This window comes from Mastigoproctus giganteus, chromosome 7 (genome assembly GCF_048544385.1).
Source record: "Mastigoproctus giganteus isolate SK-2022 chromosome 7, ASM4854438v1, whole genome shotgun sequence".
Taxonomy (NCBI): Eukaryota; Metazoa; Arthropoda; class Arachnida; order Uropygi; family Thelyphonidae; genus Mastigoproctus; species Mastigoproctus giganteus.
In genome coordinates this window covers 122,814,930-122,838,587 of record NC_143581.1, presented here as the reverse complement: position 1 = coordinate 122,838,587, position 23,658 = coordinate 122,814,930, and the positions used below count along the sequence as shown (strand labels likewise).

General features: G+C 36.9%; 1 protein-coding gene across 4 annotated transcripts in view; it reads right to left on the bottom strand.

The window, feature by feature from the left end:
* The window catches only part of Tif-IA (RNA polymerase I-specific transcription initiation factor RRN3 homolog Tif-IA), a 282,972-nt gene that overhangs the window by 62,062 nt on the left and 197,252 nt on the right, over window positions 1-23,658 (bottom strand). For all 4 annotated transcript variants that reach the window (XM_090377082.1, XM_090377081.1, XM_090377084.1 and 1 more), the window contains one exon: window positions 11,249-11,427. In XM_090377082.1, coding sequence (XP_090233208.1) covers window positions 11,249-11,427 — 179 coding nt within the window. The remainder of the gene's footprint in view (window positions 1-11,248; window positions 11,428-23,658) is intronic.

The window sequence follows — 23,658 nt, the reverse complement described above, 5'->3', positions numbered from 1 at the left end:
TTATTCTTCTCTTCACTTCTAGCCATTTATCATTATTACAGCTAATAACTTGCCCCAGATAAGTATATGACTCCACCTTCTCAATTACTGCTCCTTCAATCATTATGTCCCTTTCTGTGGAATACTTGTTCATCATTACTTTTGTTTTAGCCATATTCATCTTTAGTCCAAAATCCTTACTAACTGTGCATAACTGATTAAGATTTTCCTCTAATTCTTTGGGATCGTGGCTTATGACTACAATGTCATCTGCAAATCGTAAATGGTTTAGGTACTCTCCGTTCACATTGACTCCTTTCTGCGACCAGTCTAATCTTCTGAAAGCTTCCTCAAGGGCAGCAGTAAACAGCTTGGGAGATATTGTGTCTCCTTGTCGAACTCCTTTCTCGATTTTAAATTTGCTACTGTCTTTGTCTAGTCTAATAAAGGATGTAGCACTCTCATATATTTTCTTCAAAATCATAATATATGGAGTATCTATGCCTTGTCTTTCCAGTGCCCGAAACATTGCCTTGTGCTGTATGGAGTCAAATGCCTTTTCATAATCCACAAATGCCAGGCATAATGGTGTTTTATATTCATTTGCTTTCTCCATTAGCTGTGATATTACGTGAAGGTGATCCATAGTTGAGAATCCTGTCCTAAAGCCAGCTTGCTCTTTCGGTTGATTCTCATCAAGTATTCTTTCTAATCTGTTAGTAATGACCCTTGTGAACAACTTGTAGATATGGGATAACAAGCTAATTGGTCTATAATTTCCAATTTCTGATTTATCTCCTTTCTTATGCAGCAAAACTATGATTGCATTATTCCACTGCTTAGGCATCACACCTTTTCTAATGCACTTTGTGAAGAGCCTTGCCAGTTTTTGTGTTATGTCTCTTCCTCCCAATCTTAACAACTCTACAGTAACTTCATCTTCCCCTGGGGCTTTCCGATTCATCATTTTCTTCAATGCATGTTCTACCTCATCGGGAAGAATATCGGGTATGTCCTATGTGTTGCTACTTTGCAATTCATCTTCCCCACTGCTGGTATCATTCCCTCGCTCCTTGTATAATTCTCTACAGTAGTCTTCTGCTATTTGAATTATGCCTTCTCTGCTGTTTATAAGTACACCATTACTATTCTTCAGTTTCAGTATCATTTGTCTTTCTGTATTACTGCTCATGGCTGCTGATTTAAATCCTTTGTTTTCCCTTAATGCTTGTTCTACTTTTCTTGTGTTAAATCTTCTTATGTCCTCTCTGAGTCTCTTTCTAATGGCTTTGCATAACTCAGTATACTCAATTTTCTCCCTGTCAGTGTTTTTCTTGCTCTTCATTTGTCGTCTTTGGTTCATCATGACAAGTGTTTCTTGACTAATTTTTTCTTCTTTGGATTTCTGTTTCCCTAAAGGTTTCTTGGGCTTTATCACTTTCAGAAAGTTGTAATATTCCTCGTCGATATCTTGGTCCTGAGCAGTCTGCAGAAGCTCAAACTTGTTCTTAAGTTCCAGTACATACTGCTTTTTCTCCTCCTCTGTTATTTCAAAGACCTTTGTATTATTTACTCGAGTCAGTTTTTTCCTTTCCTTTCCCACATCTATATCAAGTGTACATCTTACCATTCTGTGATCACTTCCAACATTTACCTTATTCAGGACGGTAACATCATTCACAATATATCTTCTGTTAGTGAGGATGAAGTCAATTTCATTAGTTGTTAATCCATTTGGACTCTTCCATGTCCACTTTCTGTTCACCCTTTTCTTGAAAAAAGTGTTCATTACTGACATTCCTTGAGATTCTGCAAATTCCACAAGTCTTTCACCTCTTTTATTTCTTTCACCAATTCCAAAATTTCCTATAGTTCCTCTTTCTGCGCTGTTTTGCCTTTTTCCAACCTTAGCATTGAAGTCCCCCATAATAATAGTGTAGTGGGTTTTCTGCTCATCTAGAAGACTCTCAATTTCAGTGTACATTTCTTCAACATCTTCATCATCATGGCTCGATGTTGGTGCATAAATCATTATAATCTTTAGCTTGTACCTCTTAGAAATCTTGAGTATTAGTCTTGACACCCTTGGTGATGTACTTTTGAATTCCAAAATGTTGTTTTTAAAATCTTTGTGGACCAGAATCCCAACTCCACCTTCACTCCTTTCACTGTTTCCATTGGTGTACGGCAGATTTCCACTTGATAAACTTATAAGTAATTCATTTCTTCTTCTTGTTTCAGCCAAACCAATGATATTCCAATTCACATTTTCTAATTCCTTTTCCAGCTCTAATATCCTGTCTTCACCGATGAGTGATCGTACGTTATAACAGGCCAAGTTCAATTTCCGTGTATGGCAGCCTGGTCGTACCCAGAGATTCTTAGCACCCTCTTCTTCCACTCCGATCCTCTCGCTGCCGTAAGAGGGAGAGTGAAAGCTGCTGGGGACTGAGGGCCATTTGTATTGTTGTGCTCTCATTGCTGGAGGGTTTGGTCTTTTCCTCTTCACGCTGACCAGGCGTCTTGAAGAGAACCACTCTACACGTTCGTTGCCACCTAAGTGACGTAACAGGGCTTACCATCGAGAAGGTGTGCATGAGTGGATTTTAGGGAGGCAGGCCAACCGGACTTCTCCTAAATCTTCCTGTAATAGAGAGATATTGGATCCATCAGTGTTTTAGGCTGAGTGTCTGATAACACACAGGATACCTGTTCCCCTCTAAGCCCCTGTTCTAAAATATAATGGCCTGTATGCCATTATATTTTAGAACATTTTCTGCACAGTGAAAGCCTCGACAAAGTTTCAAAATCTACCAACATTTCATCTTTGTAAAGTTTATGTAATATCTTAGTTGCCTCAACCCCACTACGTTGCTACTGTCACTACTTCTTTGAATAATGTGCAAAATGTCAGAATCACACAGAAAATCAGCTGCTGTGACCAGGTAAACACAGACAGAGAAATTTACTGGAAGGCATGGATCACTCACTTCTCTGAAAAACGTATGCCCGTTTGTCGGAGTAAAGGGGAACCACAACCAGGTTGACCAGAGGCTATTATCCGTGTCAGGAATCTTCTTAATCCTCTGACTGGATATGGTTTTTACAGATTTTACAGACACCACTAACATTGTGAAACGGTAATTCCTTTCACCCTTAAATCACGCTTTCTAATTACCTAAAGGCCAGAGGTGAGAACAATGTGTACAAAGTTGTCTCTCGTGATCTACCCGTTATATGGCAATTTTCTTTATTCAACAGAAACTATTTTAAATGTAAGGGGGAGTTCAAAAAAATTCGCTATAAAGAAGTTCAACAGAGGACTGACTGTAATTAAATCAAAAATAGAGAAATTTTAAAATACATAACTGGTCGATTGCACCATTAAAATGCTGGGGGATGGGGCCCTGCTTGCCCCACCATAGTTTCGGCTCTGGATACTCAATAATTGCATTTGTAAAATAAATTATCGTCTCAACACAATGGGCTCGCAAATTTTCAAAACAGAAGGAAAAGACTGATTGAAACTGATCCTTAGCAAAACATTTTTGTGTCCCTTGAGAACAATATAATGTTCTTTATTATGTTTGTACTGAGACAGAGCCTGTGCAGGTAGCACAAAAAAATAAATAAATAAATAAAAAATAACATGGGCAAGCCCACTATAGCCCCACCACTTGGGGAACAGGGTTAATGCCCTTGAAGGACCCATCAAACACTCAGCTGCCCAACTCAAATGCTAGATTCCACACTCAGGAATCAACAATACTTCATTAACAGAGATGTCTGATGCAAGAGGAAGTAGAAATTATTGGTGATTAATTATCAGACAAATTGGAAACATTGTGTAAAAAGGATAGGTGGAATAGGACAAGGGTATATCTGCCAGGGGCAAAAGTTAATGATGGTACTAATGATTCAAGAATAAATCTGAGGATTTACTTAAGAGGTACAGATCAATGACGAGAAAAAGTCATGAGCTAGGATTATATTTGAAAGTTTCAGAAATTCCCCCCCCCCCCACACACACAATAGAGAGGAGTACACGATGAGAGCCTTGTCAATAAATTCTGCCCTGCAGACACTGTTTTAAAAAGAACGGGATACACTTAAACAGAAGGGGATCAAGAATATCTGCTGATGCTATCAAGGCAGTGTTAGGTGGACCAAAAAAATACTAGCACGGGGAGAGGTGGATACAGAGATCAACAGATTACCAGAAGCAGCATGCAGAAGTGAAAATGATTCTTGCCCCAGCAATGCATTGCATCTACTGAATGTCTCAACAGAAGACCACAGCTATTGGAGTATCCAACAGTGTGGAATGCAAAATGCTGGGGGATGCTCATGGGACAAAAAATTACATGGGTGCATTTGCATTGTTGCATGTCAGTATTACAACCCCAGGGGCTCACATCTGGTGAGTATGGGCTTGGTATACCCAGGGTCCTGAGTTGGATATCATCATTCTTCTCTTTCTTGGTGGTTCTCTTCTACTTTCTCACTCTCTCTCTCTCTCTTAGGGTAACTCAGAAATGTTTTTTGGCTGGTGCAGCAAAAGCCTGGGGCTTCCTTGCACATATGGCTAATTATAATAATAACAATACTAAGATCAAAAATGGCAAACATATACTTGTTTATACACTAATGATAGGCATATAGTAAACAAAGTGTAATTTGTTTTTAATTTTAATTTGGTGCACTGGTTAAGTCATGAAATATAGACATTTGATATAAGGTACATTACAATGATATAGGATACAAGGTGCCACTCAGACATAAGGGATGATGATGATTTGAATGTGGTGAGTTCAAAGTGTACAAAAAGGACAGACAAAACAGGAGGGGAGGTGTGGTCATTCTTTTGGTTAAATAAGCAGTTGGGGAAACAAAAATGAGAGTAGAATATGTTATAGGCCAAATGACTGTGATGAGGATAACAGCTATACAGAGAAATAGAGGGGGGCCAGCAATTCAGAATGTCTTATAATGGGAGGATTTTGCTTCCATTATAAGACATTCAAAATTTTTAAGTCTACAGAGCTAGGAAAGGCACTATGATACTGTGTGGTTAGGAAAGGCTCTCTGATACACCTTGCTTTCCATATAGCAGCCTGTGAAAAGGTTGGCATGTGAGCAGTGCTGTTGTGGTGTGGTAGGCATCCAGTCAAATGCCTAGAGTACCATTTGGATAAGGGTGCTTCGCAGTCGTGCAGATAATTTAATTTTACAGGTAATTTTTGTGGATTATTTAATTTTACAGGTAATTTTTGTGGATTATTTAATTTTATGGATTATAAAATTTTATGGGAAAATCAAGCATATGCCCTAGGCGAATGCTTGATTTCCCTAAGGTGCAAAAATATCTCACGACGGCTCTGCATGTGAGGTGGGGAAGTCAGAGGGATTGTAGGGGAGTAAAGTCATAGAGCCAACGCACCTTATGTAGGGGAAGGATGTCACACTGGACATACCGTGCTTCTCTGTTAGTAATCTCACAACAGGCCAATTTAAGCTGGTGTCAGAATCCGTCATAAGTCATAAGAAAAATGGTGTCAGCAGGGCAGGGTGGGGGTGGGTTTCCTGTTAGGTTGCCCCCAACCCACTATATGCTAATTTGGGGGCCTTATTAGAACAATGCACACGCTACATGCATCCAGCCCAACCTGTCATACTTACATTTACACAATGGTCCTTGAGGCTGTCGCAGACATTCTCTCATAAATGCCAGACAAGCTGTGCTTCCAAATTGGGAGTCTAAAATGCTGATGGAACTGATATTTGGGGTGACACTAAAGTCAAGTGGACCCAATTTCGGTGAAGTCCAGATGGTCTTCACCGAAATCTACGTCCAAATCCTCTGCTTGAACCTTAGGAACGGTGGGACTGATAATAATCCTGGGTATAACCCCCATGTGCAAGTACACTGTGGGTGACCACCCAGGTGTGAACCAATATAAGCAGGGGTTGAGGTGTGGTGCCCACACCACATGGAGGAAAGCTCTATCAGACAATACTAAGAGGTAGATGACTCTCATCAACCGGTGCAATCCACAACTTTGCTTATTGGAGGGTTGAAGTGGTTGAACCCATGTTTAATCATCAGAGCTAAGTTCTAGTCAACCCCATCTCTTCCATCATGCAGTATGACTGATGACTTTTGAGGTTATGATGAACAACCATGACGAGATCCAAACTTCCTTACATTTCAAGGGTACAGCTCTAAAACAGTGTTCGCAGGGTGGCCGCTACTTAGTACACCAGACCGAACATATTATAATCTTGCTGCTTCTCCTCTGCCATATAGTGACTGGAGGGAGTCTGAGTATGCATGTCGGGGGAGGGGGTGGGCATTGTGGAGGCCACATTATATCACGTATCTGGGTATATTCTTATCGTGTGTACGCCATATCCAAAAATTTCATTACTTCATACAGCATGTCCCCCCAACCCCATTTTTCTTACTATTGAATACACCACAAATTATCTAACTAAGCAGGGCAAGCTTATCTGAAAAAATATCTAAGCCTCCCAAACACTTCCTAGTTCATTTCACAAATATATGTGGTTTCAGTTTGGATCTCAGTGATGTCCATTTCCAATTACAGTCTGCCAAACCACATGTACTTTTTCTTATAGAATCTCAGTTATCAGTTGATTCAACCATTGCTCATCTCAGTTGCCTAATTATTCGCTGTACGATTCCTTTCGCCTCAAAGGTGCTACTTGTGCATATGTCTCTTCTGATATTCCCTGTCAGAGACTTGGTAATTTTAAATCTACTTTTTCAATCTTTTCTGGCTTAAAATGTCTCTACCTCATTCTGTCAAATTCATTTGTTGTCTCTACTGTTCTCCCAGTTCCACTAATCAATTGTAACTCTGACTTCCTCTTTTTGCAACTTGACTTTCTCCAGTCCAACTTTCCTAACAGTGAGGTAATTTTCCTTGGTGATTTTAATGTTCACAACTCCAGCTGGCTTCCGTTATCTAGTCACACAGACACAGCTGGTTGAGATGCTGAGGCTTTTGCAATTACTAATGACCGCTAAGATTGTTTATTGACCAATAGCCAACACGCTTGATCTTTTTCTCATAAACAACCCTTCTAAGTACAGAATTGAAGTGAGTGGTCTTTTAGGCACTCCAGATCACAACTTGGTGATTTCTCTTCTCCAATGGAGCCTTTATCTCATAGCTATTCCGAACCTCGTGTTGTTTGGCATTAAAAGAATGCAAAATGGGATGATATGTGAGATTTCTTTTCTTCTTTTCCTTCGTCGGTTACAGTTTCAAAACTTCTGATGTCAACGTTTGCTCAGATTGTGTCAGTGAAATTCATTTATTCCACATAACACCTTAAAATCTTGCACTTTATCTAAACCTTGGTTTCCCAATAAATATGCTAAGGCTGTTGAAGAGAAGAATATTTTCTGCCTAGCCTACACCAGTGCTCGCAACAATTGTAAAGCAGTTATTAATCAGTCCAAACTAGATTTTAGCATTAGCATTAGTAGACGCATTTGATGCAAGAAAGCAAGCTTATGCAGCATCAGCCAAAAAAAAAAAAAAAAAAAAAACCCACTTCCACTTCACCCCTCGGTTCGTTCAAAATACCTGTCCAGCTGAGCCTTAAACTTATTTAGGCTATCAACTTCCACGACAAGGGATGGAAGTCTGTTCCACCAACCAACCACTTGCTGGCTAAAGGCAAATTTCCGCACGTCTATCCTACATCTGTCTTTCCTCAATTTGAATTTATGCCCTCTCAGGTGATTTTTCTGAGCTAGAGGAAGAATCCCATCAGCATTGAGCATGTTTAAACCATTCAAGGCTTTATACACCTCTATCAGATCACCTCGCTGGTGCCTAGTCTCCAGACACTGTAATTTGCAAAACTTAAGCCTTTCTTCGTAAGAGCACCCCTTTGTTCCATTCACTAATCTTGTTGCCCTTCTCTGTACTCGTTCCAGCAGCTCTACATCCTTCTTGAAATGAGGCCTCCAGACCTGTATACAGTACTCTAGGTGTGGCCTGACCATTGCCTTATACAATGGAATAATCACCTCCTTATCCCTGCTGGAAAAATTCCTGTATATCATTGACAATACTACATGAGCTACTCTTGCAGCCCGTCTGCACTGCTCAGAGAACTTCATATCTGCTTGCACAACCACCCCCAAGTCCCTTTCATTCTCTACCACTGTCAGTGTAGTACCACAGAGTTGATACGTTGCTCTGGGGTTGCTGTTTCCCATGGGTAGTACTTTACGTTTGTCAATGTTAAACTTCATTTGCCACCTCTCAGCCCATCTGCTCAACCTTTCCAGATACTGTTGCAGCAGCATAGTGTCAGTAGTGTCCTTGACAACCCTGCCAACCTATGTATCGTCTGCAAACTTGGACATTAAGCTTGATATACCATCATCAATATCATTTATAAATATAGAAAACAATAATGGACCCAACACTGAGCCCTGAGGGACTCCACTAATAACATTAGTCCACGATGAGCAGTGTCCATTGATTACCACTCTCTGTCTTCTCCCCCTCAACCACCCCTTTATCCATAGCAGCAATTTGCCTCCAATGTCACACTGCTCCAATTTGTGTAGCAGTCTTCCATGTGCAACAGTATCAAAAGCCTTTCTAAGATCCAAGTATATAATATCAAAGTTATTCCCTGCATCCAGTTCTTTTGTGACTGCATCATAGTATCCAATCAAGTTGGTCAGGCAAGACTTCCCCTTAACAAAACCATGCTGTGTCTGAGCTATAACTGAAGTCTTGTCTAAATGATCCTGCAGTGCTTCTTTAACCAGTGCCTCCATTAATTTTCCTGGAACAGAAGTTAAGCTCACAGGTCTATAATTACTTGTGTCAGCCTTTGATCCTCCTTCGTGAATTGGGGTCACATTTGCACATTTCCAGTCTATGGGTACCTCCCCCTGAGTCCAAGGAAGCTCAGGATCATCAGCAGTTGACCCATTAATATCAAGTGGACCAATCTCATTCATCCCCCTTCCTTCTAGAGTTTACATAAGTAAAGAACTTTTGAACAGGCTATGAGTAGACAACTTGCTTCTTGCTTCTGACCAGAATGCTCAGCTACCCTAATGGTAGCTGAGCATTCTGGTCTCTTGCCAAAGCTATTGCCTGCAACTTTTGCCCAGTTCTGCTCCCACCTCTGTCAAAACCAGATGGTTCTGTTGTCACTTCAGCCAAGGATAAAGCTGAACTGCTAGCATCCCATTTTTCTTCTAACTGATGTATTAATGATGTTGGTAAAACATCTCCCACCATTCCCAACACGCTCCATCATTCAATGTCTCCTGTGGTCTTTCATCAAAAAGATGCCAGAAGGATTTTGACAAATCTTGATGCTCAGAAAGCTCCAGGTCCTGATGGTATTTCTCCATTTGTTCTCAAAACCCGTGTTTCTAAACTTACTCCCATTCTTTGCTACCTTTTTTCACTTTCTTATTCCAAATGTTTTTCCTTCTGCTTGGAAATTTGCTCATATCCAGCCAGTTCCTAAAAAGGACGACAATTCCCTCCCATCCAATTATCGTCCCATTGCAATTACTTCTGCTCTTTCTAAAGTAATGGAGAAATCAATTAACCGCCAACTCTTAAACTACCTAGAAACCTTCCGTCTGATCAACGATCACCAGTATGGATTCCGTCAATGTTGATATTCTGGCTTATGTTACCCATTTATGGACTAATTCAATGGAAAAGTTTGGTGAAACACAAGCAGTTGTTCTTGACATCTCAAAGGTATTTGATCGTGTTTGGCATAAAGGTCTTTTAAACCACTTTCCATCTTATGGTTTGCCAACTATTTTTTGTAATTGGTTATCCAGTTTTGTCTCTAACCGCTCACTGAGGGTGATGGTAGATGGCTCTCTGTCTTCTAACTTCTACATTAATGCTGGTGTCCTCCAAGGTTCAGTTCTTTCCCCCACTCTTTTCCTCTTGAATATTAATGACCTTCCATTGACTGGAAATCCTATCCATAGTTTTGCTGATGATTGTACATTGCATTCCACTTTCCAGTTTGAGAAATCTTGCACTGCTCAATCAGCTTCAACTTCTTGAATATCTGCTACTAATTCCTTAAATGCCGATCTCAGGGTAATTCTCCAGTGGGGGAAAGTCAACTTAGTTGATTTCAATCTTTCTAAAACTTAGTCCTGTCTTATATCTCACAAAAAGGATTCTTCTTCTCCTATGCTTAATATCCGTGACATTCCAATTTCTAGGCAAGATGATATCTCTCTTTTGGGGATATCCTGACTTTGCACAAGCGCATTACAAATATTGCTTCCTCTGCATCTAATAAACTTGGTTTTCTCTTTCACTCTCGACATTACTTTTCTTCCAAACAGCTATTCACTCTGCACAAATCGCAAATACGCCCTACCATGGAATATTGTTCCCACATCTGGGGCGGTGCCCCCAAAACTTCTCTCAGGCTTCTAGATTCCATTCAGAAGAGGGCAGTTAATTAATGACTCATCTCTAACTGAGTATCTCCACTCTGTCTCATAGATGTACTGTTTCTGCTGCATGCCTTTTCTACAGATACTTCCATGGGCACTGTTCTTCTGAAATTGGATTCTATAATTCCCGCTCTCTCTTAAAAAACAGTCCAAACATGTGCTGCCACCAGCCAACATCCATTTAACAGCTTGCTTTCTTGCATCATGTGCCTTTGCTAATGTTAATGTTTATATATTTCTATAATGGATTAGTTGAAGAATATGCTCCTATAACTGGTCTGTTACAATTCTGAAACACTTTGTATAACAGGCACCAGTTCAAATTATAGGATAAATGAAGAGGTATCACTCTGATACTTCTTCTGGAATCTTTTATTATTATTATTATCATTTTTTTTTTTTTTAACAAAAACAACACAGAGCACCATACCATCATCTTCACTTTCAAATGCTTCGTCTATTTTTTGAATTTTTTCTTATGTACTGCAATTATTTTTATATTTATTTGTTTGCAAATATCCCTAGTTTACTTCCTGCCATGAAAACTGGAAAATGAGCTACTTCTAGTACATAAAGCAAACATGTTACCTTTTCCAGATTCTATGATACATGGAGAATTATGAAGTATTTGTCATAATACATCAGGGATTATGATCCATCACAAATACAGAGTTGGCAGCAATGCTAATAATACAAAGTAATTTTGTATATGGAGAAAATAAAAGGAAAAATTTAATTCTTAAATACTCAGGTGATAGCACTTACCATTTTTTAATTTCAATAATTCTTTGTGACGAAATGCAAACACATAAAATACAGTCTGACATACAGAATAGAACGTTCCGTGTGCAAAGTTGTTATTCCAGCTTTGGCAGGTTTCAGAATGATTTTCTATATACCAATGAATCCATTTACACATTACATCTAAACATGCTGTTACTGTGCTGAAAATAAAAAAATAATAAAAATAAATAATCAAAATAAATGGACAAAAAAAGATTTGATTTCAGTCATTTTTCTATGTATAGTAGATGCCCTCTTAACTGACTGACTAGATTAACTGATGCTTTCCCCCCTCTCTTTAAAATTTATGGATGCCCATAGCTGTTGGTTTTGATTTTACTGTTGCAAAAACGACTGTGGTTATACTGCACCAAGAAAAGATTAAAATATCAACAAAGATTCCGGTAACCTTTAAAAAGGTTACCCCGTCAAATTGTTTTATATATACATATATATATATCTAAAAAGCAGTATAAGTTTAAAAGTAAATTATTCAATTTAGATATGTGTGTGTATATATTAATATAGCTTGTAAAAACTTTAAAACTGCTGACACATGGTCATTGTCTGACAAAATCTGACTGAGTGTATAAGGCCCAGTCAGGATGCCCATGGTACACTGAAGTGTTCATTGATCCAGTATGCTGGTATAGTAATACCATTTCCACCTGTTCAGTTGTATGCTTCCAAAAAGGAAACTTGTGTGTTTGTTCCAAACAAAATTTGGACCAGTAAAATTATCAGTTATTGTAATTTAATTAAATATTGCATAAATTAATGAAATATTGCATAAATTAATGAAATATGGGTGAGAAAAGAGAGTTGTTTATTCTGTGAAAACTAAGTTCGATGCTCTGGAAAGACTCGATAAAGGTGAATCTAAAAAAAAAAAAAAAAAAGGTGTTGAATCAGGTGTGGGCAAAGGCAATTTTAAAAGATTCAGAAAAAAAATAAATTATTAAAAATCTTGAAGAATTTTGCTGTACCACAGGGATCATGATGTTTTCACTCCACTTTAAAAAAACTAAAACTAGAGACAGTACGGAATGTACTGTAATTGTGGTTCATGCAAGAAAGAAAACATGAAACTCCAATCAGCAGGCCCATAAAAGCAGCAGCAAAGAAAAGGCCTTGCTCTTACATCAAAAAACTGATGGTGCAGAAACTTTTACAATAAGTGAGGGATGCCTTCATGATAGAAAAAATCGTCATGGTATTCATAGTGAGTGTTATTAGTGAGGTGAAGAGATCATCTAAAGATCGGCTACTCAAAAATTTACATAAGGTCATTTATCAAAGAAAAACTGATTAGAAAACAATTCATATGGATGAACTGTCAAAGTTTGCAGCACCACAATACAAAAAAATTTCCAAAGATATGTCAGTCATAAAAGATGTGTAGATATGTCAAAGATAAGCCTAGGTAGCTGCCTGCAGTAATGCAAAGTGAACTCACAAACTAATTGCTGCTTTTTTGTTGGCAAATTAATGCCTACTCAAAAAAATCAGCATGGATGAACTCTGCATAATTCAAAGAATGGTTTTTTCAGGAATTTTTACCTTCTGTAAAGAAGTATTTGAAGAAAGTAAACTTATCTGGGAAAAGCTATTCTCTTTCAAGGTAAAATTTCTTCACACCCCAATTGTGAGAAACTTAAAGAAAAGGATATAAGGGCCATTTTTAATACTAAATGCAACAGTCTTGATCTACCATATGGAATCAGAGTTTCTAGAGAATGTCTAAAGAGCTGATATAGGTGAAAGTTCGGAGTTCAAATTTGGAAAAAAATTAATAATGAATTAATCTTAAGGAATTTTCAAAAATCACCAACATTAAAGCTGTGTTTTCAATATAATAATAACAACATGGAACAGAATTCCAAGTTAAATTTTTACTAAATCTTGTAGGAAATTTTGGCCTCAGGTTGAAAACACTGACAGTCTTGAACTACAATAAGATAAAGGACAGTTTATTAACTGATTTCAGGCAAAATTAAGGTTCCAAAATTTACAGCAAGAAGATATAACACTTAATTTTACAATGGTTTCCAACAAAGCTGATTTGTTGTAAAATCACCCATATGTTTCCATCATACACACCATGATGGAAACAAATCTAAATATGATGAAGATGAATCAAATCCAGGGCTGAAATTTTCTAATGTAGTTACTAAGCATTCTCTAGCCTCATTGCATTATATTATATTAAACAACAGCCTGATTCAACAATCAAATTCTTAAAGTAATGTATACTTTTTTTTTTTTTTTTTTTTTTTTTTAATAATTTCCCTCTTTAACCAACTTTTCTGATTAACTGACCAACTATGGGACCCTCATGAACATGTTACATAAGAGTGCTTCTAACTATACCCACAAATTCATTTGACCATGACATCTAAAAAACTGTTACAGCACTGCACACTATATAGTGCAGACCATTGGAAAACCAGCAACGTTGAGATCTGTAGGTTGCTAGTTTTCAGACAATACAACTAAACAAGCATATATTTACAACTAAATCAAAATCTGAATATATACAGGTAAACAACATATTACTAGCCTGCTCAGTTGGCAGTTGGGTGTCTACATTTCATAGTTTAGCCACATGATTAACTTATTATTTATTCACTTTATTAACTCGATTATTTTGTTCTTATTTATTCTTTTATTCCTTTTAGCTATTGGTTAAAATTTGGAAATGAAAGGTGTGAAATATTTAGGCACAACAAAAATGCTCAATGGTTACCATTAAAAAAAAAAGAAAAATATTGTCCATGCTTCTTGATATTGGGCTTCTTTTCACATAATTTTTACCAACAGTATTGTTGATTTCAGCTGATAAGTTAAGCCAAATTTAAGAGAAACTGTTTGAAAATCTGACAGACTGACATCTTGTTGTTTCAGGCAAGGAATCACTGTATTCAAGTCAATAAGGACAATGAGTAATCTAGACTTACAACTATTCTTCCAATTGAAACTATAAAGATCATCAATGCCATAATAACTTTTTTTTTTCTTTTTGGTAGTTGTTGGCGCATTGGCTTCTGTGGCCATAATGCACCTCCCAAGGTTTTTGCAGTGCTTTGATCCAAGCCCGAGGCGGGATTCGAACCCGCGACCTTTGAGTTGCCAGGCAGGCACTTTACCCATCCAGCTAGTCTGGTCGGCGCCATAATAACTAGTAATTTTAATGATTTAATGGAAATACTGATCCCTGGCAGGATCAGTATTTCCGTTATATCATTAAAGTTACTAGTTATTATGGCATCGATGCTTATTAGCATTAGCAGATGATGCAAGAAAGCAAGCTTATACAGCATCAGACAAAAAAAAAACACTTCCCCATTCATCTCTCCATTCCCTCCAAAAGTCTGTCCAATTCTTCCTTGAATTTATTTAAGTTATCTACTTCCACAATGACAGATGGAAGTTTGTTGTTTCAGCAATCAACCACTTGCTTGGCTAAAGGCAAATTTCTGCACATCTATTCTGTAACTGTCTTTGCATTTTCCTTGCTTAGCAAGGAAAAAGAATCTTTTCAGCTGCTGGAAGAGTAATTTCAGGGAATGGATTGCTTTTCCTGAACTCAGATTACGTGTAATCAGATATAACTATGATTACACAAAATCAGAGTTAATGATAATATTTTATTTTTGCAAAAAATTACTCTGAAACCGTTTTTCGGATAGCTATGCTGAGATGTAAGTCTAACTGGAACAGGAAGTATCTAAGTCATTAGCTGGAAGGAATGACACGTTGTCTGGTTTGTTGGGGAAATGATTGCTATGACAGTTCAGATGTAAAGCTAATACTCTCTTTCTGACAGATTTTCTTCCTATGGGCTTTTCAAAAATCTTTAATACTTTGAAACTATTAAAGGATGAATAGGAACGTTGACTTCAGGCCAGGCCAGGCCGACATGCTTAAAAATAATAGCTGAATTGACCATGCCGAACCAAATCACTGCTTTTCTATAATCAAAAAGTGGTTAACAGTCGACAGATAGAGATGCAGTGTATAATTAAGGTCAAAAGTGACACATTATTAAATATTTCATAAATAAAATGGTACTTGAAACATACAGATGTCTGGTTACTTTTAGCAATACAGTCAACGGCCACATTCCTAGCATTACATGCACTATAATGCTAGGAATGTAGCAGTTGGCTAATTATTATTCCCAGCTAAAAGTGAAAAACTGATCCTTAATTTACTAATGAATAATTTAATCACTAATTTTATATATTAAAAAGTAAATATATTAGCTCTTAACTAGAAACCATGCAGTTTCTCAGACTAAGACATTTATGTGCTAGTTTTACTTTACTCAATGGTCATGAACATTTCAGTATTTTGTAACATCTGTTCAACAGTATTCTTATAATGGGCTCCATTTGTAATTTATTAACAGTATACTTGCTGTTAATAAATTATTTAAAACAGTAAGAGACTCACCACTGAACTCTGAGGGACTCTGTTCAAGACATCAGTTGATGAAAGAGAAGTGGATATTAATAATCACTTCTCCAGGTGCTCAATCATCCTTTTATCCAATTTGCCCCATTGAAACATTGCTTCAATTTATAAAGGTTTTTCTTTTTTAATGAAAACTCCAAACACAAGAGATGTATTAAAACCTATAGTACTTAGTACCGTTGGAGGTATATAAATATATATATATATATATATATATATATATATATACACACACACACACACAGTAAACCCCCGCTATTCACGGGGGTTACGTTCCTGAGAAATGCCGCGAATACCGAAAACGTGAGAGGACAAAAGAAGGCATTTGATGACATTAGACTTGAACTTCTAAAGATTGCAATTTTCAGGAAATATGTATGATGGAAGGTTGTTCTGGGAAAATGGAAATTGAATGAATAAATGAGGAAGAAGAAAAGTTGGCTCTGTGAGTTTGAAGCTGGAGAGTAAAAGGATATTGACTGATCGTGGCACGTGTTCAAACTGCTTTGAAAGCAAGAAAGAGTGGAATTATACAAGCCAATTCTGAAGAACAGTGCCCATGGAAGAATCTATAGGAAAGGCATGCAGCAGAAACAGAACAACTATGAGACTGAGTGCAGAGACTCTGTTAGAGATGAATCACTAATTAACCTAAATACCCTCTTTTGAATGGAATCTGGAAGCCTATTATTCCCTCATTTGGCATCGCCCCAAACAAGTGAACAATATTCCATGGGAGGGCGGATGTGCGATTTTTACAGAGTGAACAACTATTTAGAAGAAAAGTAACACTGAGAGTGAAAGAGAAAACCCAGATTTTTAGATACAGAGGAAGCAATATTAGATCCAATCTTCCTTGTAAGGAAGATTGGATCTTGCCATGATGTCCATCAAAATCCCAAAAGACATCAATCATATTGCATGATGGAAGAGATGGGGAGGGTTTACTAGAGCTTTGCTCGGGAAACTAAACATGGATTCCACCACTTCAAGCCCTCCAATAAGCAGTCTTGGTATTGCACAGATTGGTGCCAGTCATCTACCAGCTAGTATTGCCTGGTAACACAAAGGGGCAGCATTCCTCTGTGAGGGTGTGAGGTGTGGGTGCCACACCTCTACCCCTGTTTACTTTGCTTTGCACCTGGGTGGTCACCCACAGTTCTAGGTGACATATTTCATTAATTGCACATAACCCAGGGTTACCAAGAGTCCCATCGTGAATGTGCAAGCAGAGGATATGGCTGTCACAGGCCAACTAGACTTTACAGAAATTATGTCCACTTGACTTGAGTGTCACTTGAATATCAATCACATTTGCGTTTTAAGACTCCCAGGTAGCAGGCATAGCTTGGCATATCTGAGAAAATGTCTGTGGCACCCCCAAGGACCTGCATGAACAACCCTTGACATTGTTCATCCAGAACAGTAACAAAAGCTTTACTAAAATTGGAGCAACAATGGCAAAATTATTTTTTCCACCCAGTTCCTTGTGATTATCACAAAAATGTATAATCAGATTGGTCAGACAAGATCTTCTTTAATGAATCCATGTTGTAATTGTTGGATAATTGCATATGAGGAAGATCCTGCACTACTTCTTTTACCACTAACTCAATTGTTTTTTTTTTTTTTTTTTTGGTGTAGAAGTCTGTCTGTCTGTTGTCTGGTTTTTAGGAGCATTAGCAACTAAGGCCATAATTGCTCCATGGTGTAGAAGTCTGTGTCTGTAATTAATCACTTTGCCCTTTAAGCCCCCTTTGGAAATAGGAGAGAAAATTGCATGTTTCCTGAATCCAAGGATGCCATAATAATTACGGTGTAAGGTTTACTAACCACTTTGCTGTTTCCTTTAATGTAATTAGATTGCATCAGCTCCAGATGCCTTATTTACTTTCAGCTTCAACAATTTCTCTAGTTTCCTTTCAGTTTTCATGACATCATTTAACTGGTGATTAACTGTTAATCATATAACATCATTTAGTTTTGGTATTCTCAATCTTAAAAACCCCATGTGTATGAATACTGATGTAAAATATTTATTTAGTTTGTCAGCAACCTGTACAGGGTCATCAGTAGTTATATCATTCATATCCAGTGAATCAATATGGTTCAACCCTTTCATTCTAGTATTAATATAATTAAAATTTTTGGTGGAACTTATCTTTGATCTCTTAATTAAAATGTCTTTTAACCTTGACATTTGGTTTTTGTCTGATAAATTTTTAAATTCTGCTTATGGTCTGACAGACTGTACCGTACTATTTCATGTACTTTTTTAATTTAAAATTTTTTTCATTACATGTATTTCCATTTCTTTCATTTCTAACAAACAAAATAATAATGTTTAATCTTAAGTTTTGATAAAACTGGTAAATTTTCAAAATGTTTAAATGTTTCAGTTTTATGTAACATATTTTTGGAAAACACAAAATAATAAGTTTTCTACAAAAGTTATTTTCTGTAACTGAAAATATTTCTATTGTGCAAAAACATCTAGTATTTGCCACTTAGTATTTGGATATTACTATTTTTAATAAAAGTTTCCGATAGTTATAAAAAAAAGTTGTATTTTTTTTTTGCTTTTGGAATGTAACCCCTCCCTTTTGTGCTGATTCTTAGTCCCATATAACACAGTTTCACACTACATGAGATTTCATAGGAACCTAACTACTGTGTTATGCAAGATTACCTGTGTGTGTGTGTGTGTGTGTGTGTGTGTGTGTGTGTGTGTATATATACAGTAAACCCCCGCTATTCACGGGGGTTACGTTCCTGAGAAATGCCGCGAATACCGAAAACGCGAATACTGAGTTATGGCTCCCACAGTAATAAAGGGGTTCCGTTCCAAAGTATGAAATACAGTATATAAGAAAAACTAGTCTAAAATTTTGTCTATGTATGTATTATATGTACCTTCATAATATGACTATGTACATAGACAGTACATCGTGAAATGCAAGCATATGGCATCGAAATGAAAATAAGAAACAATTTAATATTAAATGTAATATTTATTAGAAATTTCAAACAAATCTTTCAAACCAGCGTCTTTGCTAGCTAAAAAACTTATCCTGTCAGTCCTATCACCAGTTTCGCTAAACTGTTGACAAAGGAGTTTTGCCTTTTCACGAATGATGAGTGAACTTGTGAATTTAATGGAATTTTATTTTGATTTCGGTCTTCTATCCACAGATTTAAAGCTTTTTCCATTTTTTCTAATTTAACAGCAGGAGTTACAGAGCAAATTTTTGAAGCAATTAGCGCGTTTTCACAGACACTATGGCAGATTTTTTCTTCCAATTTTTTGATTGATCATACCGTTGACTCACTGATTTTATAATGTTTTGCCACTGAGGAGACACTTTCACCATTAGAAATTTTGTCTAATAGCTCAATTTTATTCGCTAATGTCATCACCTTTGATCTTTTCACATTTCTCTTGTTATTCGTAGTCATATTTTTGTACGGGTTAGAAAGAACTTGTCCACAATAAAGTCACTTTCTTCTGTTAACACACTCGAAAAAGTCTGTTTTACACTGCAAAACAGTAGATTTATCACTTTTGTAAGCCTATCAAATTTATAAATTGATAAATTTATTCAATTTATAAGCATATAAATTAAAAGCAATCGACAAAACCTTCCATGACAAGCGCATAACACATACTGAACAAGGATTAGCGAGAAACATCCACGCTTGCGATTTTGTCACCCCTCTCAACTGAGCACTGTTTTGACCGGCAAAGATAATTTTAGCCACGCCCATGGTTTTTTATGGCGAAAATGTTCACGGCCCTTTAACATTTTTTTAGGTTTCATTTTTTATTAAATCAGCAACCGCGAATAGCGGGGGTTTACTGTATGTATATATATATATATATATATAAAATGTGAGGTTTGTAAAATAGATAAAGTGTCTGTGAAGATGGAAATGAAAAGTACACACAGTGCCTGAACTAAGAGAAGTTTAAGGGATAGTCAAAAGTGGAAGAGAAGTAGTGGTTAAACAGGTAAAAGGATTTGAAAAACCTAGTACAGAAATGAACTGGGACTGAGGAAGCAAAAAAAAAAAATAAAATAAAAATAATAATAATAATAAAAATAAAAAACAGAGAAATAAATAAATAAATAAATAGCATTATATTCAGATATGGGAGGGCAATTTTAGCAAGAGGTCGAATCAGCGATGGCAAATATGCAAAATCTGAATATAGTAGATGAAAAAATGATATATAGTCAGGAAATATCTGAACTTTAATTTTCTACCACATTAATTTAATAACTTAATAACCTTTCACCCCATCTGCACTTCACATTTGTATTATATTTCACATTGCATGTTTGTAAATTTGTATTTATTTTAATTTACATTAACTTTATTTTTACACTGCATAGGGACTACCTCGTCTACTAGTATTACAATAAGGGCCACATATTTGCTTCCCCCTTTTTCTAATACTACAGACAAGTTTGGAAATGCAGTACCTGATACACGGTCAGGAGTAGTCCCCTGATGTATTTCCTGACTATGTATCATTTTTTCATCTACTACATTCAGATTTTGCATATTTACCATCCCCTGATTCAACCACTTGTTAAAATTGCCCTCTTATATCTGAATATAGTGCTATTTATTTCTCTGTTTTTTATTTTTATTATTATTATTTATTTATTTATTATTATTTTTTTTTTGCTTCCTCAGTCGCAGTTCATTTCTGTACTAGGTTTTTCAAATTTTTTCACCTGTTTAACCACTACTTCATTTCCACTTTCGACTGTCCCTCACTTAAACTTCTCTTAGTTCAGGCACAGTGTGTACACTTTTTATTTCCATCTTCACAGACACTTTATCTATTTTACAAACTTCATATTATATATACAGGGTGTCTCAAAAATATTGGTACAAACGTTTAGGGGAGGTAGGTAACATCTAAAGGAATGTGAATCGCATAGGAACCCATAACCGGAAACGTCACGGGAAAGTAGTAGCAGAGGCACAAGAAGCAGAAATGACACAAGACAGTAATTAGTGGCAAACATTTATTTGACATAATATTAACAATGGAGTATGAGATGGATGCATTTCATGATGTTACAACAGATGTTCGAAGGTTCCACCATGAGATGCGATGCATGCGACACCGACGCAGCATGGATTGGCGGACATGGCCGAACACACCTGGAGTTTCTTTGACAGTAGCAGCAGCGCAGACGAGTCTTGCCAAGAGATCCATTTCCGTCTCCACAGGCGATTCATACATGATAGATTTGTGGGTCCCCACAGAATGAAATCAAGGCTCGATAAATCAGGTGAGCATGGGGGCCAGGCAACGGGTCTACCACGGCCAATCCATTGACGCCCAAAACACCTGTTCAAATGGTCATGAACACACCTTCCATAATGGGCAGGTGCCCCGTCAAGTAACCCTGGTAGAACTTGTTCAAGAAAGATCCGATGTTTAGCGGAGTTCATGCGGGATGGTAACAGGTATGGGCCGACTAAGCAGTCACCGACCATACCTGCCCACACATTTATTGCGAAGCGATGTTGTGCCACATGGGGGCGCACACCGTGTGGGCCCTCTGCTAATCCATACACTAGGTGTATGTCTGCCAGCTCACAGTTCGTATATCGATGCATGCTCTTCGTGTGGCAACTACTGCTTGAATGAGTAAACCAGAAATTTTCCCCCTCGCGAACTGATGAACAGCGCCGTGTACCAACTTACGGTGACATTTCCGGTTATGGGTTCCTATGCGATTCACATTCCTTTAGATGTTAACTACCTCCCCTAAACATTTGTACCAATATTTTTGAGACACCCTGTATATATATATATATATGTATATATATGCAGGAATGAAATAATGTTAAATTGTAAAAATGTAGAAGCCGTCCTGTAGTTTAAAATACCCGAAGAATCCAAGAACAAACCGGACCCTAGGCAACAATGGTTAAACATAAATATTAAATTCAATAAAAAATATACATAATTAGCCAACCATGGGAAAAGATACTTTGCAAGGGACTTTGTCGAGGGCTAAACCCCTACAAAATACATAACCCATGGCTGGCAGAGCCATCAGTTTCTGTTGTCATCTGCCTGTATAACTAGGACCGAAAGATGTCAAAATGGACACATAAGTTAGGTATTAAAATAAAATAATATAATAAAATAGAAATTACTATTTTGATTACTATTAGCTTATTAATAGTAATTTTGCAGAAGACAGGTTGGATGACATTTAGCCTGACCGATAGCTGTAACAAAATAGTAAATAAGCAACGCCGAGAACCAAATAATCTGCTAAACATAATAAGCTAAATTAGCTAACAAAAGGAGAACAGAGAGAAGGCTAGTTAAGTAATAGTAATTTATTCTATATATATATATATATATATATATATAATGGTTAAACGGGTGAAAAATTTTGAAAAACCTAGTACAGAAATGAACTGCGACTGAGGAAGCAAAAAAAAAAAAAAAAAATAAATAAATAAAAATAATAATAATAAAAAACAGGGAAATAAATAAATAAATAGAACTATATTCAGATATAGGAGAGCAATTTTAGCAAGAGGTCAAATCAGGAGAAGGCAAATATGCAAAATCTGAATATAATAGATGAAAAAATGATACATAGACAGGAAATACATCAGGGGACTACTGACCATGTATCAGGTACTGCGTTTCCAAACTTGTCTGTAGTATTAGAAAAAGGGGGAAGCAAATATGTGGCCCTTATTGTAATACTAGTAGATGAGGTAGTCCCTAAAGTTAATAATGTAAATTAAAATAAATACAAATTTACAAACATGCAATGTGAAATATAATACAAATATGAAGTGCAGACGGGGTGAAAGGTTATTAAGTTATTAAATTAATGTGGTAAATTAAAGTTCAGATATTTCCTGACTAGGTATAATTTTTTTATCTACTATATTCAGATTTTGCATTTTTGCCATCGCCTGATTCAACCTCTTGCTAAAATTGCCCTCCCATATCTGAATACAGTGCTATTTATTTATTTATTTCTCTATTTTTTATTTTTATTATTATTATTTTTTTTTTATTTTTTGCCTGTGGAGACGGATATGGATCTCATGGCAAGACTCATCTGCGCTGCTGCTACTGTCAAAGAAACTCCAGATGTGTTCGACCGTGTCTGCCAATTCATGCTCGGTGTCATGCATGCATCGCATCTCATGGTGGAACCTTCGAACATCTGTTGTAACTCCATGAAATGCTTCCATCTCGTACTCCATTGTTAATATTTGTCAAATAAATGTTTGCCACTAATTAGTGTCTTGTGTCATTTCTGCTTCTTGTGCCTCTGCTACTACTTTCCCGTGATATTTCGGGTTACGGGTTCCTATGCGATTCATATTCCTTTAGATGTTACCTACTTCCCCTAAATGTTTGTACCAATACATACCAACTAAGAAATATTGTTCAAGGTTTAGGCCTAAATGGGTGTCAGATGAACTAATGAGACATGTGGCAGAGAAGAAAAATGCATGGGATATACAAATTAATAGGTGACATGGAAGCCTATGATAGATATAAGTTGGTCTGTAACCAAGTCACAAAGGAGATTAGGCAGGCAAAGGCAGACTATGAAAAATCCTTGGCAAAGGATGCAAAGAAAAACAGAAAAGAGTTCTTTACATATTTAAACTCAAGAAGGAAAGGGATGAATCAAATTGGTCCACTGGATATTGATGGTTCAACAGTTGAGGATCCTGCTCAGGTGGCTAACAATCTAAACGAGTATTTTGCATCTACATTCACGCATGAGGAGTTATTCAGGAAGGAGAATGACGTAGGTAAAGTAAACATTGGCAGTGAGCTGGATGATTTTGTAATAACTGAGAGGAAAGTGGAGGAGAGATTGTTGAGGATAAACATAAAAAAG